This window comes from Lolium perenne, chromosome 7, assembly GCF_019359855.2.
Source record: "Lolium perenne isolate Kyuss_39 chromosome 7, Kyuss_2.0, whole genome shotgun sequence".
NCBI lineage: Eukaryota > Viridiplantae > Streptophyta > Magnoliopsida > Poales > Poaceae > Lolium > Lolium perenne.
The window spans coordinates 310,649,589-310,665,536 of record NC_067250.2 but is presented as its reverse complement, the minus strand read 5'-3'; the positions used below and the strand labels follow the sequence as shown (position 1 = coordinate 310,665,536).

The following is a 15,948-nucleotide window of genomic DNA, read 5'->3' as shown; positions in this document are numbered from 1 at the left end:
GGCTAGATTTAAGTAGGAGATGCCAAACGGGTGGAAATCATTGTAGATCGATTCGGTCGGGTTTCATCGTGACTCATGTTTGTGTTGACTCGTATAAAAGTGAGAAAGCTAGCTAAACTTCTGAACCCCAGGGGTCAAGGACGATCTTCTCTGAAGGTCACCAAGACATTGCTATGCAACTGTGTTAACATTCGGCGAAGGCAAAACATAATTAATCATTAATCATTTGCTAAACTTTGTGAAAGTCTCTCGTATAGGAGTCTTAGAGCATCTCTAACAGAGCTCGAAAAAACGCGAACTGAAAATATTGAGTTCAATCTCCTGAAAAACTAGTTTCGAGCGAATTCGGAGGTGGCGCCGAACAGAATCCGTAAATAGTAACCGAAAAACTTGAAATTAAAATTTCACTAGAGAATTGTTCATCGCAATACAAGTTCGGCGATGAAATTCGTAGTCATACATACATAATTTACATATGGATCGCAAAATAAAGATCATACAATGTAGTTCCTCTGCCGCACGACCCTAATGATGAACAAAATTTGGCCCCGGGGTACTTACCGGGCCTCTACGCGCGGCGGAGGATGGCGATGCGGACAACAGCGAGGCGGTAGCGGTACAATGGACCGAAGGCAAAGGCCAAGGAAGTGGGCGCGATCGACGAATCGTGGCCACTGTACGTGGACGTGCCTTCCCCGTGGATAGATCCACTACCTGTAGTGTACTGGAGCGGCCAAGATGCAGGCAAGGTCGTCGAGGCTCGCCCAGAGAGTCCAATCCCCTTCCCTCGGAGGGAACCTCCGAACCACGGAGCCATCCGTGTCCATCAGGTGCAGAGTCGTTGAACCGCTCACGGAGATGGACATGCCGATGAGGAGCAGCTTGGCGCGGGACCTATGCGGGGCGGCGAAGGCCCGGGAGGAGATGAGAGCGCGCCACTCCCTGTACACTCACCGGAATTGGCACAACGGCAAAGTACTTTGCCCCAGTCAATCTCACCAATTTATGAACACAAAAGATTAGACGTATCGAATGAAAGATGTTTGCAGAAAGTAAACAGAACATGATTGCAGCTGAATTTATCAGTAAAGAAAATAGTACCGGGGTCCACAGTTCACTAGAGATGTCTCTCCATAAACAAATATCATGTTGAGTGAACAAATTACAGCTGGACAATTGACAGAATATCGACCATACATGACAAGATGATTACTATGAGATTTGGTGTTGGGCATTACAACATAATACATAGACCGTAATCCAACTGCGTCTATGACTAATAATCCACCTTCAGGTTAGCGTCCGCACCCCTTCCAGTATAAATTTGCAAACAATAGACTATCACATTAAGCAATGCGTGTAAAGTAAACAATAGAATTACCCTCGGATAACATTGTTGTTTTCTCCCTAGTAGAAACAACACATCTACAATTTTAGTAGTTATAAAGTCACTATTGTAGAAAGCTAGAGGCATGAACCTACTATCGAGCATAAATACCCCTTTTAGTGGCGGAGCTACGTTGGGGCCGTCCTGGGCCGTGGCCCGCGCAGCATTTGGTCCAACCTTCGTTATTCTTGTTGGGCCGGCCCAAAAAGGGCCAACGTTTATGGAAAAAATAAGCGCTTTCCTGCAGCCTGGCCCGCCCAAATTTTTTGTTACAGCTCCGCCACTGTCCCCTTTGGAGTCACGAGTGTCCACTTGGCCAGAGTTTCTACTAGCAACAGAGAGCATGCACGATCACCAATAAGATATGACATGAATATATAATCAATCTTAACATAGTATTCAATATTCATCGGATCCCAACAACCAAACATATAGCATACCCCCGCAACAAGAAAGTCTAGCGCGGGCACCGTAAGATAGTCCGACGCTGCAAAACAGTCTAACACGGGAACCACAAGACAGTCCGACAAAGGTACCAAAAGACTGTCTGAGACAGTCCAGCGTAGGCACCGCAAGATAGTTTGGCTAGTGTCATTTTCAACCCGACGGACAATCCGCCCAAATTGCCTTGGACTGTCCAGCTGTTCATAGCGTCGCCATGCTACCGTCTAGCCTGCACGCTGCCATGGGTGATGTAGGGGCAGTAGCCGGAGGAGATCCAGACGAGGTCATCGAGGAAATCCCCATAGGCGCTCCACCCTCACGATGTTGCGCTTCGTGTCCATCAGTTGTATAGTCGCACCGAGCTCGGCGGTGTGGATTACGGTGGCGAAGAGCGGCCCGGTACGGGACCTATGTGCGGTGCGGAAGGCTGGGTCAGAGATAAGAGCACACCACGTCTTGCAGACGCACCGGCATCGGTACAGCGACTTCACCGGCAGCCAGGAGAGGATCTCGAAGACGACGTCCACTGAAGGAGAGAAAGAGTTTGCACGCGTGCTAGTCTCATCGGCGGCAGAGGAGGACCCAAGATCACAGCGACGCCGTTTAGGCATTCTCTGCGACGTCATCGCAGCGGACGGGGGCGCGGCTCGTCTGCAGTAATGCGAGGAGGTTCGTTGGATTGAATTTAACGGTTGATTCTCTCAAGTACTGTACACATACAGTAGTAATATAACTGTAGAGGATCCACGCCCTGTTGATTCGCGTCTTGATCAATCTGAACTGGGGGAGGGAGGCTTTGTTATGTACGTTGCCATATATAGTCACATCGTGTTGTATTGGAAGTAGAAAGCCCCCACGGACACGGACAGAAGGCTGCCATCGAATCTCACCGAATCGAGTTGTATTTGGTGGAAAAAATATTCCATATCTATCGTTGTGTGCACGTTCAGGTAGCCGTGGCGGTCACGTACTTGTCGTGCGTTCCGAAAGAAGGACCTGAGTTTGCACACGGCCGCGTCCTCTCGCTCGGTCGACCCATAAGTAATCTTTAATGGGATTTGCTACCTGGCGGCGCCGCACATTTTCAATCTCGTGCGGCGGCTCACTAAACTATCTGACAACGATGCGGGGGAGCGACAGATGATTAGTAAAAGTGGCATATGCACTTCGGTTCGAGATTACAGGCAGCTCCATGCGTCTGACTTCCGTCTGATTTCTGAAAAGTTATAGCTTAGGCTATAGCAAAAGTAAAAGTCAGACTATGTACACAGTGAAGTGATCATTTGGCAGCCACATGGTCGTTCACCGCTGAACATTATTCCCTACAAAAATTAAAGAAGAGCTCTTCCTATATTATAGCTTAGTAATAGTTTACCGAGTTGCATGCGCTACCTGGTTAATTAGCGATGATTACCACATTATCAAATATAACAGTTAACAAAAAAATTATAAAGAAGTTCACAAGATTATCTCGATAGAAATTACCATATTAATTCGCCAAAATTCACTCACTAGAATTTTTGGAAGCAACTACTACCAGATTAGCTATTCACACTTACTAGATTAATTAGCCACAACTACCCGATTAATTCGCCACAATTCACTCGCTAGAATTCCCAGTAACAACTACCAGATTAACTAGTCACAATTGCTAGATTAATTAGCCATGACTACCTGATTAATTCGCCACAATTCACTCACTAGAATTTCCTGTAGCAACTACCAGATTAGCAGTCACGGCTACCAGATTAGCTAGAGCACGGTGACACGACGTTTCCCAGCGGAGCCAGCGCCCATCGTGTGGGGCATCTTCCCTGGCGAGGTCCTCCGTTGCAGCACACTCACGCGCGGCCTTCCCCGTCGTGGTGTGCTCGGCGGTGACGGGCTCCCCTGCTGGAGCAACCTCGCACGACGACGCCCCTCCTACTGCTTCGGGCTTGGTAGCCCCCGTCGCGCTCGTCGACAGCATGGCGACGCCCTCCCGGCACTAGTAGCCTCCACTTTCAGCGCGCCCCGTGTGCGGAGTTTGCCCGCTTCCAGCGCGGCCAGAAGCGCCGTCAATGGCGACGACATGGAGGAGGTTGTAGCAAGGAGCGCGCTCATGACGGGCCCATCAGCACCCGCCCCCACGACTCTGATACGGCAACCCACGACCTCATGGCGTTCCGCTGCTCTCCGGCGGCGGCATCAACCCCCAGCGCGGTCTCAACCCCCGGCGCCGACACAGCCTTGATGCGACCTTTTGTGGTGGTGTGGGTGGAGAAGGTGAGAAGATAAGGTGAGGGGATAAAATATGGTGAGGTGATTAGACGGACACGTCATTAGGAGCAGAGCGATAAATCGGACGGTTCACCTCGCGCCGCACGGGAGAGTGCGTTGTGCGGCGCTTCTCGTTAGAATTTCCCATCTTTAATATATAGTAGCAAAGGGTATTAAGACCTCAGTAGCTTCTCGTGGTTCGATACTATTATTTAAAAAATAGCTACAATTGATCTGTGTTTCTTGCAATCATCAGCTGCGATAGTTGGTGCGGCAGAGTTGTATCGGTCCGTGCCCTCATCCCCTGTGTCGGCAATGAGATCCTCCGCAGCACCTGATGTCATAGTCGTGTAACTTCTGAATCTGAAAACATGGGCAACATTTGGAATGAATACACACTGAATTTCAACACCACTTTCTTCTTGACTCTCAAGAGGCTTACCAGGATAGCTTGTCGGAGTCAGCTTGTCGGAGTCGATCCAGGCCTCGTTCGTCAGCCTCACCACTCTGCCTATGGCACCGAGGAGGCCATTACGCGTCACGGAGATGAGCGCTGCTATGATGTAGTGGAGTGGAACTTGAGACCGTGTGAGTCATGATGGGAAAATCAAGCAGAGACGTGAGCTGTAGAAGAAGGAAGATGACGGGAAGGAGTGGAACTCGGCCGCCCCCAATAGACCTACCATGGCTGCATGCCCTGTCCAAACCCCAGAGGCCTCAATAGAAGGAACAAGAAAAAAGAACAGGCCGACGAGCGGAGGAACACACATACCTTAGGTCGCACTAACACATCAGGACATGGCGATGACAGACGGCCACAAGGCGATCCCCTCGGTGTTGCTCCTCTTGTTACAGAGTCCCAACGCATTGGCCCATCGTGGTGGCAGTAGTAGATATAGAGAAGCAGCTGCAGCGGAGCAGTGCCGACGACCAAGCCCAGGGCGGGGCTAAGGTTTCACGGCACACACGTAGGGGTGGGCCAAGCACAGCGTTGGCGGGGAAACAGAAGAAGGGGAGGTGGCAGCGCTGAACGTGGAGGGCGGCAGGTGGAAGTGTTCTATCTGCTGTATTTCTGATACTATGGTATGCCTAATGTGCATTTGAACATGTAATAGCTTTGTTATCTCTAGCTACATAAGTATGCCTTTATAACATTGGCGGTTTCTCTGATTGAAATGGACGGGGGGAAGCTCCTAGTTTTCCAAAATAAATAACGCAGAAACTGAATAAAACATTGAAAAAAATCCCTTATCCACGAAAATAATTAGGTCATTAGTTAATCGAGAATATGCCTTACAAACCAGCCATATATGTATTTTGCACTCTATCTCGCGGCTCCAGCTCGATAACAAGACCCTTCAAGCAATGAGGAAGCTCAAATGCTACAAGGGTTCTTTGCAATGGTCACTAATGAGATGAACATAAACAAATATATAACTAGGCAAATTACCCAACCGGCGATAAAGCTAGATGAAACGATCCAAGCGCAAGTTGCAAAGACCCATTATCTTGGTGAGGCTCGTGGTTTTGACCATCACATCCCCGCATGTGTTGGCATAGGGATCATATACCTGCAACACCGGCTCTGATCTGCTATCGTGAATGTACCAGATTAATAGCTTTCTACCATCACGCATAATCCTCAGAGGCTTGAGAAGATCGACGGGTGTGCCCATGTGTATGGTGTACACCTTGGACCAGATGTCGTTATGAGAATCACTTAAGGGTGCCCATGTATATGTCTCGCGGAACTCCAGGCAATTCCTCAAAGGGTGGGGGGCCAACTTGGGTAAAGAGAAGAGGGACTTCCGTACCAACCTTCTGCGCCAGGTGGAAGATCTAGACCGGGTGGCTGATGCCAACGGTTTGGATGAGGAGGGTTGGGGACTCCGCTACTTCCTTGAGGACCAACTCGTGGCACTAGACCGGGTGGACGAGGAATACTGGCGCCAGTGGAGTAGGACGCAGTGGACCTTGAAAGGGGACTCTTGCACCGCTTTCTTCCACGCGATTGCGAATGGTCGCAAGCGCAAGTGTTCTATTCCCCGGCTCATCACCGACGTGGGCGAGGTGGAGGAGCCGCGTGCCCTCATGAAACACATTTACCAGTTCTACCAAGGACTGATGGGGGCCAAAGGGGAAGAGCGGGTCTTCGCCCTAGGTTCTGATCTTTGGGGAGAAGATCAGAAGATTTCGGAGGAGGAAAACTGGGGTGTCGAAGTCGCATTCACCGCTGAGGAGCTCGACGAAGTCCTGGCGAGTATGAAGCCGGACTCGGCGCCGGGACCGGACGGGCTTCCGGTTCTGTTCTTCAAGCGATTCTGGGGAATCCTGCGAGAACCAATCCTTCAGATGTTGAATGATTTCGCCCTAGGGAGGGTTGACATCGCCCGGCTTAACTTTGGGATTATCTCCCTAATTCCCAAGGTTAAAGGGGCGGAGCGGATCACGCAGTTTAGGCCCATCGCTCTGATTAACGTCATTTTCAAATTTGTGGCTAAGGCGTACGCGATTAGATTAGCACCGCTAGCTCATAGGACGGTGGACCGGAGCCAATCTGCTTTCATCAAAGGGAGATGTCTGCATGAGGGTGCTCTGGCTCTACACGAGATTGCACATGAACTCAGAGTGGGAAAGCAAGAGGGCTTGCTTCTCAAGCTGGACTTCGAGAAGGCCTATGACAGGGTCAGTTGGGACTTCCTGCAGGAGATTCTCCTACGTAAGGGCTTCTCGGCACGGGTGGTACACCGCCTTATGCAGTTGGTCAAGGGGGGCCAAACGGCGATTAATGTGAATGGGGAAATCGGACCGTACTTTCGGAATGCGAGGGGCGTCCGTCAAGGGGACCCACTCTCCCCGATCTTGTTCGATTTCATTGTGGACGGGCTAGCGGCCATCCTGGCGAGAGCTAACCTGGCGGGGCATATTGAGGGGGTGGTCCCGCATCTCATCCCCGGGGGGGGGGGGGGGGGGGGTGACACACCTGCAGTACGCGGATGATACTTTGGTCCTGATCAGGCCAACAGGCGCAGGGATTGCGAACCTCAAGGTTATCCTGTTGTGCTTCGAAAATATGTCAGGGCTGAAGATCAACTTTGATAAGAGCGAAGTGGTGGTGACCGGGGTCCCACTGGAACTTCAACACCAGGTGGCCCACATGCTCAACTGCAAGCGGGGTGAATTCCCCATCAAATATTTGGGCCTACCTATCAGTGATAAGGCGCTAAGGGTAGCGGACTGGAACTTCCTACCAGAAAAGATTGGGCATAGGGTGGACCCATGGCAGGGGCTCTTCTTGGCCTCGGCGGGGAGGTTGGAACTTACCAACTCGTGCTTGTCCAGCCTCCCGCAGTTTGCCATGAGTCTTTACATGCTTTTCGATAGCACCCATAAGGCCATGGACAAACCGAGGTCCCGCTTCTTTTGGGAAGGAGTGGGCAACAAACGCAAATACCACATGGTAGATTGGGCTACGGTGTGTAAACCTAAAGCGTTTGGAGGATTGGGAATCCTCAATACCAAACTCATGAACATCGCTTTGATGCTCAAGTGGATTTGGAAACTCTACCAAAACGCGGAAGGTCTATGGGCGGACTTAATCCGGGCTAAGTATCTTCGGGGGAGGGACCTATTCGACGATACGGTCCCCACCAGAGGCTCCCAATTTTGGAAGGCCATTCAGAAAATTAAATGGTACTTCAAACTGGGAGCCAAACATGAGGCGCGCAATGGGAGACGCACCAGGTTCTGGCTGGACTGGTGGAGGGGGAGGGGACCTTTTATGGCTAGGTTTCCGCACCTGTTCAGCTGTTGCACGGACCCGCTCATTTCGGTGTTTGATGCTAAACCACCGGAGGGGCACCCTGGGGATTGGGGTATCGAATTTCGGCGGCAATTTGGGATGGCTGAAACGGTTGAATGGGACAACCTCCGGCGGGAGGTCATGGGTTGGCATCCGGGCCTAGAGGAGGACAAGGTGTCTTGGTCCCTTGACGCTTCGGGGACCTACACCACCAATTCGGTTTACCTTGCACTGACGTAGGGTGCGACGGTCACCTGTTTTAAGGATGCATGGCGCACTAGGGTTCCCCCGAAGATTCGCGTGTTCCTTTGGCAACTAATCCGTGGAAGGCTGCCTTCGGCTGAACAAGTTGCCAAGCGACACGGACCCTCGGATGGGAGGTGCGCTCTCTGCCAGGAGGTTGAAGATTGCAATCACATCTTCTTCTCTTGCCCCATCGCCAAGCTCATGTGGGCGGGAGTTAGGGAACTCCTCCACTGCGACTGGAACCCCGCGGGACCGGGGGAGTTCATTGCAATCGCCCAGGGCCTTTACGGCCCCCTTCGTAGGCTAGTTTGGTTCACGTTCGCGGCTATGTGCTGGACCCTGTGGAACACGCGCAACAAACTAATCTTTGAAGGCAAGATGATTGGGAACCCGGCTGATGTTTTCTATCACATGATCATTCACATGCAGTCATGGAGGGTTCTGGTCAGACAGAAGGACCGGGCGATGCTGGACGCGGCGGTGGACGACGTCAGGAGACTCTACGCGCGACTGCGGGCTGAGTAGCGGAGGACTCGTGCGGCGACTCGACCAAGGACTTGCTTCATCTTCTATCTAGTGTGGTTGAGCCCCTGTGTAGCTCCTTTCGGCTTTGTATCTGGTGTGTAGTGTGGCTTCTGGACCTGGGAGGGTCGTACTTGTGACGCCTTGGGCGTTTTATGTGTGCGTGGACTGTATCTCTTGTTACTGCATGTACCGTTGCCTGGAGGGCTTTATTTATAAAGCCGGGCCGTGAGGCCTTCTGTTTAAAAAAGAATCACTTAAGAGCCACATGTCCGTGCATGAATGGCTATCGCTGTACAGATCCGTTTGAGCTATGCACAAGGCACCATTGAGCTCAGTTATGATGGTCTTGCTGATCTTGTAAAACCCCTGGCTGTCATCCTCCTCCATGCCTTGTATTGGGCCTTGGATCATTTTGTTCCACTCCTCGCTCTCGAGGTCGAAGGGGAATACTAAGTTCTCCTTGGACATCAAGAAGTACAGGACACCCTTGATCGCGACGGAGGTCTGGTAATAGTTGCGACGAACTAGAGTTGCAGGCGGCTGCGCTTGCCTCCACCCGGCGGCATCGCCTAACGTGAGAACATCACAAGCTTGGCTTCGGTCGCCTAGGCGTCCGAATTCGACGAGACGAACCACCTTATACACTTGGGATGGCGCGGTGCGGCCAAAGCCGAAGTCATAGATCGTTGGACGGTTGAAGCATGGTCGCTCGTCCAGCTTTGATCGGGCCAGGAGCATCTCGCCGGTGGCTATATCGATTACCTGCGGTTCGGCGCAACGGTTGGCGAAGCAGGCGAGCCCGTCGAGGCTAGTGCAGAGCATATGAGGGTCGCATATGTCTTCCATCGTCCTCATGACGTTGCCCTCCATGTCCATCAGCCGTAGAGACGCGCCGTCGCAGAATCTGCCGACGAGGAGCGGCTCGGCGCGGGAGTCATGCGTGGCGACGAAAACCGGATCTGAGATGAGGGCGCGCCACTGTTTGGACGCGCACTTGAATCGGCACAGGATCTTCACCGGCAGCCTCGAGAGGATCTCGAATAAGGTGTCGGTTGATGGCGAGACGGCGCCCTCGGCTGGTGCGATCTCGCTGGCAGACATGGCGGCGACGCCAAGATCAATGTGGCGTCGTTTAGGCGTGATGGCAGACATGGCGGCGGCGTGACGCTGGGGAAGAGGGCGTAGCAACAAACGAACTGATCCATGCGTGGAGGTCTCGGTGGTTGTTTATGGATGGTTTCGGACGGTAAAGAGATTTGCGAGAAAAACGGAGTGGACAAATTAATTGCAGATACTGTTGACGCCCCGCGAGCGAAACGAGAAGCGGATCGATGCACGCGAGCGAAGCAACAAGGAGTGCACTCGATCATGTTTTGCGCTGCACAAATTAAGGCCCTAAGAGCATCTCCAGCCGCGTCCCCAAAGCGTCCCCAAAGGGATTTGGAGCGCGCTGGACAAAAAAACCGTTTCAGCCGCGTCCCCCAAAGGCTATTTTTGTCCGGCGCGCCCCCATACGGTGTCCGGCGCCCCGAACCCGCCCCCAAAGCCTATTTTTGTCACATTAATTGGTTGGATAGATCTTTTTGTAAGCTTTCCAACAACCTAAAATTCATAAAATTTTGGTTGGGTAGAATTGAAACTATTTAATTTCTAAGACAGGACCAGTATTTCAATTTTTCTGAAAAGGATTTAACTAATTTGAAAACGTGGGCTTGGGCGGGAAAGTTAACAGGCCAAAACGTGGAAGAGAGAGGTGGGCCGGCCCAGTAACGCTTCACACGCCACGGGCCGCCTGACAGAGGGGCCCGCACGTCAGTGGGTCAGTCTTACCGAAGCGGTATGTTTCAGTGGTGGCCGTGCGATTAGAGCAGGATCCGACGGCTGGCAGTCGTCGTCGTCGTCGACGAGAGGGAGGCTCTAGCGCGGCGGAAGTAGGGGGTCGGTGGCGCTTCTGGACTCCGGCGAGGGGTGGCGATGGTGCTAGGCGACGTTGTCGTCGACGGCGAGTCGATTGGTACTGGTGGTGCCTCCGATGGTGCCCGAATTCGTCGGCGGCGATCTCAGCACCTCTGCGGACTTCCGGCGAGCAATTGGCTGGCTAGCGGCGACGATGTGCGGTGGAGAGGAGCGGAGGAGATTCAGAGAGAGGAGAGGAGTGGATTTGCTGTGGAGGTGAAGGCGCGGGGACGGCTCCTTTTATAGGGTGCGAGTTGGCCGTGAGGTGGGCGACAGGGTTGACAGCAGAGCGGCGGCTGCGGCGAGGGAAGGGGGTCGGCGACGTCAGCGCTGGATAGGCGAGGTCCAGGCGGTGCTAGAGAGCTAGAGGGCGAGGTGGGGGACGGCCTGGTATGCGCGCGAGATGGCGAGGTTCTGGCGGCAAAGTCACGGGAATCCGGTGACAAGGGATTAACTTGTCAATGCCTATAGATTGTAGGCTAGGGTTTAGTTAGAAGTAGAGGGTAAGTAGATCTCGAAGGTTTCAGCCGAAAAGTACTCGACGACTATGAAAACTAGGGTTTGCAGACAATGATTCGATTGATTCTTTGTCCCTCGACTCCCCCTTATATATGAGGTGAAGCCGAGGGATTCGTGCTATACAAGTTTACAGAGTCCGGGACGGTTTCTAACTCATCCCGCCAGATTACAAACAACACTTCCTATTACAACTCTATCTTTCCTTAGTAAATCTTGGGCTCCCGAATCTTCTTATTCTTCGGGTATTGGGCTTCCAGTAAACCCCGGGTACCATCTTCGGCAGGCCCATTTGGGATGCCTATGTCAAGAGCCCCGAGATTTTGCTTGAATCGTAGAGTCAGGGAAAATCTCCATTGTTTATTTTTACTCGAAAGCTTTAACCTTTTATATTTCTTCACATAAAATTCTATATTGTACAGGGATACTGGTAATTGGGGCTAGTTCATCTGACGGATCAGGTACTAGTTAACTGCTCTAGTGGCAATCCGCAAAAACCTACTTCAAAATCACGTCCCCGGACATGATCTCGGATATCGGTGTAAACGTCGACAGGTGCCGCTTAAGGTCTTACCATTCTGTCGAGTCCCAGTCAAATTTATCGGGTACCTAACGCGTCCGTTAGGATTTTTCTTCGTATCTGTTGATACGGATAAAAGTAGCAGAGCGCAGTCTTTGGCGATGCCACGCCCAGCAGAACGGATCTGGGGTCTTACCTTCGCAAATTTGCGGCATTCAGAAATTGATCGCAACTTCGTCGTTCTGAGAATATATTGTCGAGTGCTTTTCCGGCTGTTGGAATGGCACATTTTATCGAGTTATATATGACTTATATTGTTCTCCCGATGGGAGTATATGTAGAGTTAATTATAACTCGAAATATACTCTCTTGTTTTTCTATTTTTGTTAATTTCATCGGGCACGCGAACAGCGTTCCCGATGGGAGTAGCCCCCGAGGCTACAACCAAGAACTTGTGCTTGGTTGTAGGCTCAACATTTTAGTCCACCTTGTCGCTATATTTTCATTACTTCCCAATATGATCTCTTTCTTCTTCTCTCTTTTTTTATCTCTCGGGTGCGCGAACAGCGTTCTCGATGGGAGTAGCCCCCGAGGCTACAGCCAAGGACTTGTGCTTGGTTGTAGGCTCCCGCAATTTCTATATTTATCATACTCGAAAATTTACTTTTTTCTGAAGTAGCCCCCGAGCATTTGGGCAAAAACTTGTATTTGACCAAAGGTTCCCGAGGTATTGAATAATTCTTTCTGTCGCCGTTTTTCTTGTCGACATACTTCCCTTAATCAAATTTACTTCATCCTCCTCGAATAGTCGTGATTTTTCTGCCCTGTGGGTCCATTGCTTCGACTACGTTGACACGTCGTGCAAGTAGTGGACACACGTCCTCCGCTTTTCCTGGCGCACGTACGGTAACGCCTATTTCAATAAAAATACTCTTTTGCCCTTGTATCTAGAAGATCCATCCTCACCATACGATTTCTTCATCCAACGGCACACTGCTTCACCCGAATCTTATATAAACCCTTCTTCAACCTTCGTTCATCCCCTCGCTTGCGCCGCTCACCTGTTCCTCTTCGCAAAACTTCCCCTGCGCCCAACTCTCTCCAATCTTCCGTACGCACATACATTGCTCTGCCCACTGCCGTTGATGCCACCGCGCACGCGTCTGACTCGCCACAGCACGCCGGAATCCAAGATGGCCGCCGAGGATCTTGAGTGGGAGAGATCCAAAATCTCCAATCAAGACATCAACACGCTGAAGAGGCTCGGCCTCATGACGAAGGAGGACGCCATCCGCTTTCCTAGCGAAGAAAGCTACCCCAAGCCTCCGATGGAGTATCGGGTTAGTTTTGTTGATCACCTGATCCGCGGCCTTTCAACCCCAATCCACGATTTCCTCCGCGGCCTTCTTTTTGTTTATGGGATTCAACTGCACCAGTTGACTCCCAATTCCATCCTTCACATTTCTATTTTTATCACACTTTGCGAATGCTTCCTCGGAATCACTCCCAATTGGGCTCTGTGGAAGCGCATTTTCTGCCTCCGCCGTAATGGCTCCCACAACGTCACTTATAACATAGGTGGCGTTGTTATCTGTGTTCGGACTGATGTCGATTATTTCGACGTCAAGTTTCCTGATTCTGTCCAAGGATGGCGCAAAAAGTGGCTCTACATCCACGAAGAAAGCGCCAATTCTGTGGAGCACAACATAGTTCCTTTTGACGGAAGTGCCAGGATTCAGCGTCGCCGTTCCTGGGATGCCGAAGCTTCTGAAGAAGAGAAAAAGGCGACAGAGGCGCTCATGGCTCGTATCCGTCATCTTCAAAACACTCGAGGCAAAGAGCTATCTGGTGTTCAAATTACTGCCTACTTCCTTAGGATTAGAGTGCAGCCTCTTCAGGCTCGCAAAAATCCCCTTTGGACGTATTCTGGTGAAAATGACGCCAACAGAATCTCCAGTGATCTTTCTGTAAAGGACCTGGAAAAATTGGTTCGAAGAATTTCTCGATTAGGCAAGAAGGATCCTATTCCCTCCTCCTGTCGAGTGGAACCATACAGTGCTTCCAATCCTCTTCCCGAGGTATTTTGTCTTCTCGAAGTTCTATCTTGTTCGAATCGTTCCTTGTATCTTATTGCAGTGGTATCTCACTTATTCTCTTTTGTCACTATTTTCTTGTAGAATCATCCTACTATGGCTTCCCTTCCTCCTCTTCCTGAGGATGGAGAGGTCGAAGAAAGAGCCGTTGTCGATGATGTCAACCAGGAGACCCCCTCTTTTGTGAATGAACCCGCAGATTCTCGAAAATCTGCGGGATCTACTGAGAAGGATGCTGCCTCTGAAGATACAACATCAGCACAATCTCCTCCTCCTGCTGTTTCTCCGAAGAGCAAAAGGAAAAGGAGCAATGCCGAAGATTCCGGGACCTCGAAACCCGAAGAAACTGCTCCTGCACCTCAAAAAGCAGCTTATGATCCATACCTTGAGAGTATCATCAGCTCGTAGGTTCCTTGCTCTTTTCCTTTTCTATTTGAAGAATTTTATTTTGCCTTGCTTTTTATGCTGCCACTATTTTGTCACAGTGATGATGAAGAAACACCAACTTTAGATGTGGCTGCTCGAACGAGCACGTCACATACTTTAGTTATTTCAGAAAAACCAGTTGAAGTGGAGGAATCGTCGCCTCCTCAACAAAATGTTGATACATCTACTCCTCCTTCGAGCCCCCGTGCCCCTTCACCAAAAAGGGCACGGGTTGAAAAGATTGTTAATCCTACCCCTCAGTTGGGCAGTTCGTCGACTCTGCTCTTAGATGATGTAAGTTTGTCGACATCTATATTTTCCTTATTTTGTTTTTTCACACCTTTTCTCTTTTTCATGCCGATGTTTCTTTTGATGTACTTACCTTTGAACAGCCAATGATCAAAGAGCTTCTTCGGATCGGGTCCCAATTTGTTGGGTACCGTGAATATGCCGCCAGAACCGAAGGTAACGACTTTTATACCTTCTATTTTTCTTTGACTTTCTATTCCTGTTGCTTGTCGCTATTTTTTGATCTTTCTTTTCTTTCTTTTTCATATCTCGACAGAAAAACTTTCAGAGGCCAACGAACGTGTCGACGCACTTGCTCAAAAACTCGAGCAAAGTGAGGCGGCTCGCAAGAAAGCTGAACTTGCTGCTAGCAAAGCCAAGGCCGAGGTTGATGAAGCCAAGGTGAAAGCTGCTAGTATCGAGGAGCTGCAGAGAAGGCTCAAAGATGCCGAATCTGCCTTAGATGAGCAGAAAACTGCACAAACTGTGCGTGAACAGGAGATCATCAAGCGTTTGAAGTCGCAAAGTCGACGTACGCTGAGTAATATCATCAACCCCTTCTATTGTACTTCCTGTTTCTTGGTTTTTGACTAATGGTTTGTCTCGTGTGGCAGCCCAAACAAACCAAGATTTTGATCTGGAGAATCCCGTCAATGACCCTCTCCTTGATGCACTTTCTCTTCTGGAGTTCCATGGGCGCGAAATTCGTGAAGGCGTGGCCAATGCCAGTGCAAGTTTGTCGGCGTTGTTCCCCTACTTCTTCCCGAAGAAAGAGGAACCTTCGACTTTCCTTGCCCTTGCCAAGCTTTTCAATTCGTCGGAAGACCTGGGATTGAAGATGCGTCAGGAGAATATGAAGGTTGTCGCCGAGAGTACTTTGTTGCCCTGGTTGCCGACAGCCAACAGACGCTTGATTGGATGAAGGTTGGCGACACCAGTCAGATAGAGCAGTCGAGATGGAGGTCGCTGATCAAGGCGGCCAAGCCCAACACGAAGAAGATCTTGGCGTATCTGGGGATCAAGCCAGCTTCGACTCCTAGCTCCTCGAGGCCGGAGGTCTAGTTGCATGCCTCTGTTTTTCTTTCTGTTTCTTTTGCTTCTGTCGCCAAAGTAGTCATTTGGCGACACGTACTTCCTTAGCTCCACTGAAATGCCCTTGTAATTATTCCAAGAGATTAATGAAAACTTCTATCTTTGCTTGTTGTTTGATGTTGTCTTGTTTATTTTTCAGTTGATATTTGATAACTATACTCCATCTTCTGCTCCTTCCAATGTTTCGCCTTCGTCTTCCCGCGCGAGGAGAGCTTTTGGTGATACCGCTCCTGTCGATGATACCTTGTCGCAAGAACTGGATGAACTTCGGCAACAACTTCAGTATGCGAAGAAGCAAACACTTGTGATGATGGAGCAATCTCGTAAGTCATCTGAAGCCGAAAAAATTGCTCTTCAACAAGCTCGCGAGGCCGTGGCTGCTAAGGAAATTGCT

At 50.4% G+C, this 15,948-nt stretch overlaps 2 protein-coding genes across 2 annotated transcripts; one reads left to right on the top strand and one right to left on the bottom strand.

Annotated features, from left to right (window-relative positions):
• Positions 1-3,988: 3,988 nt before the first annotated feature.
• On the top strand, positions 3,989-8,663 carry LOC139834021 (uncharacterized). The gene is made up of 4 exons (XM_071824407.1): positions 3,989-4,096; positions 5,816-6,809; positions 7,171-7,550; positions 8,568-8,663. Exons 1-4 carry the CDS (start codon positions 3,989-3,991, stop codon positions 8,661-8,663), a joined length of 1,578 nt encoding a protein of 525 aa, XP_071680508.1.
• A 210-nt stretch (positions 8,664-8,873) lies between these two features.
• Positions 8,874-9,815, bottom strand: LOC127315036 (F-box/LRR-repeat protein At2g43260-like). The gene has a single exon (XM_051345571.1). It carries the CDS (start codon positions 9,813-9,815, stop codon positions 8,874-8,876), a length of 942 nt encoding a protein of 313 aa, XP_051201531.1.
• Positions 9,816-15,948: the final 6,133 nt, after the last annotated feature.

Coding starts and splice junctions, on each gene's coding strand:
- LOC139834021 (XM_071824407.1), top strand. CDS start 3,989: ATGGCGTTCCGCTGCTCTCCGGCGGCGGCATCAACCCCCAGCGCGGTC. Junction 4,097..5,815: donor TGGTGGTGTGGGTGGAGAAG/GTGAGAAGATAA, acceptor GAATCACTTAAG/GGTGCCCATGTATATGTCTC. Junction 6,810..7,170: donor CCTGCAGGAGATTCTCCTAC/GTAAGGGCTTCT, acceptor AAAATATGTCAG/GGCTGAAGATCAACTTTGAT.
- LOC127315036 (XM_051345571.1), bottom strand. CDS start 9,815: ATGTCTGCCATCACGCCTAAACGACGCCACATTGATCTTGGCGTCGCC.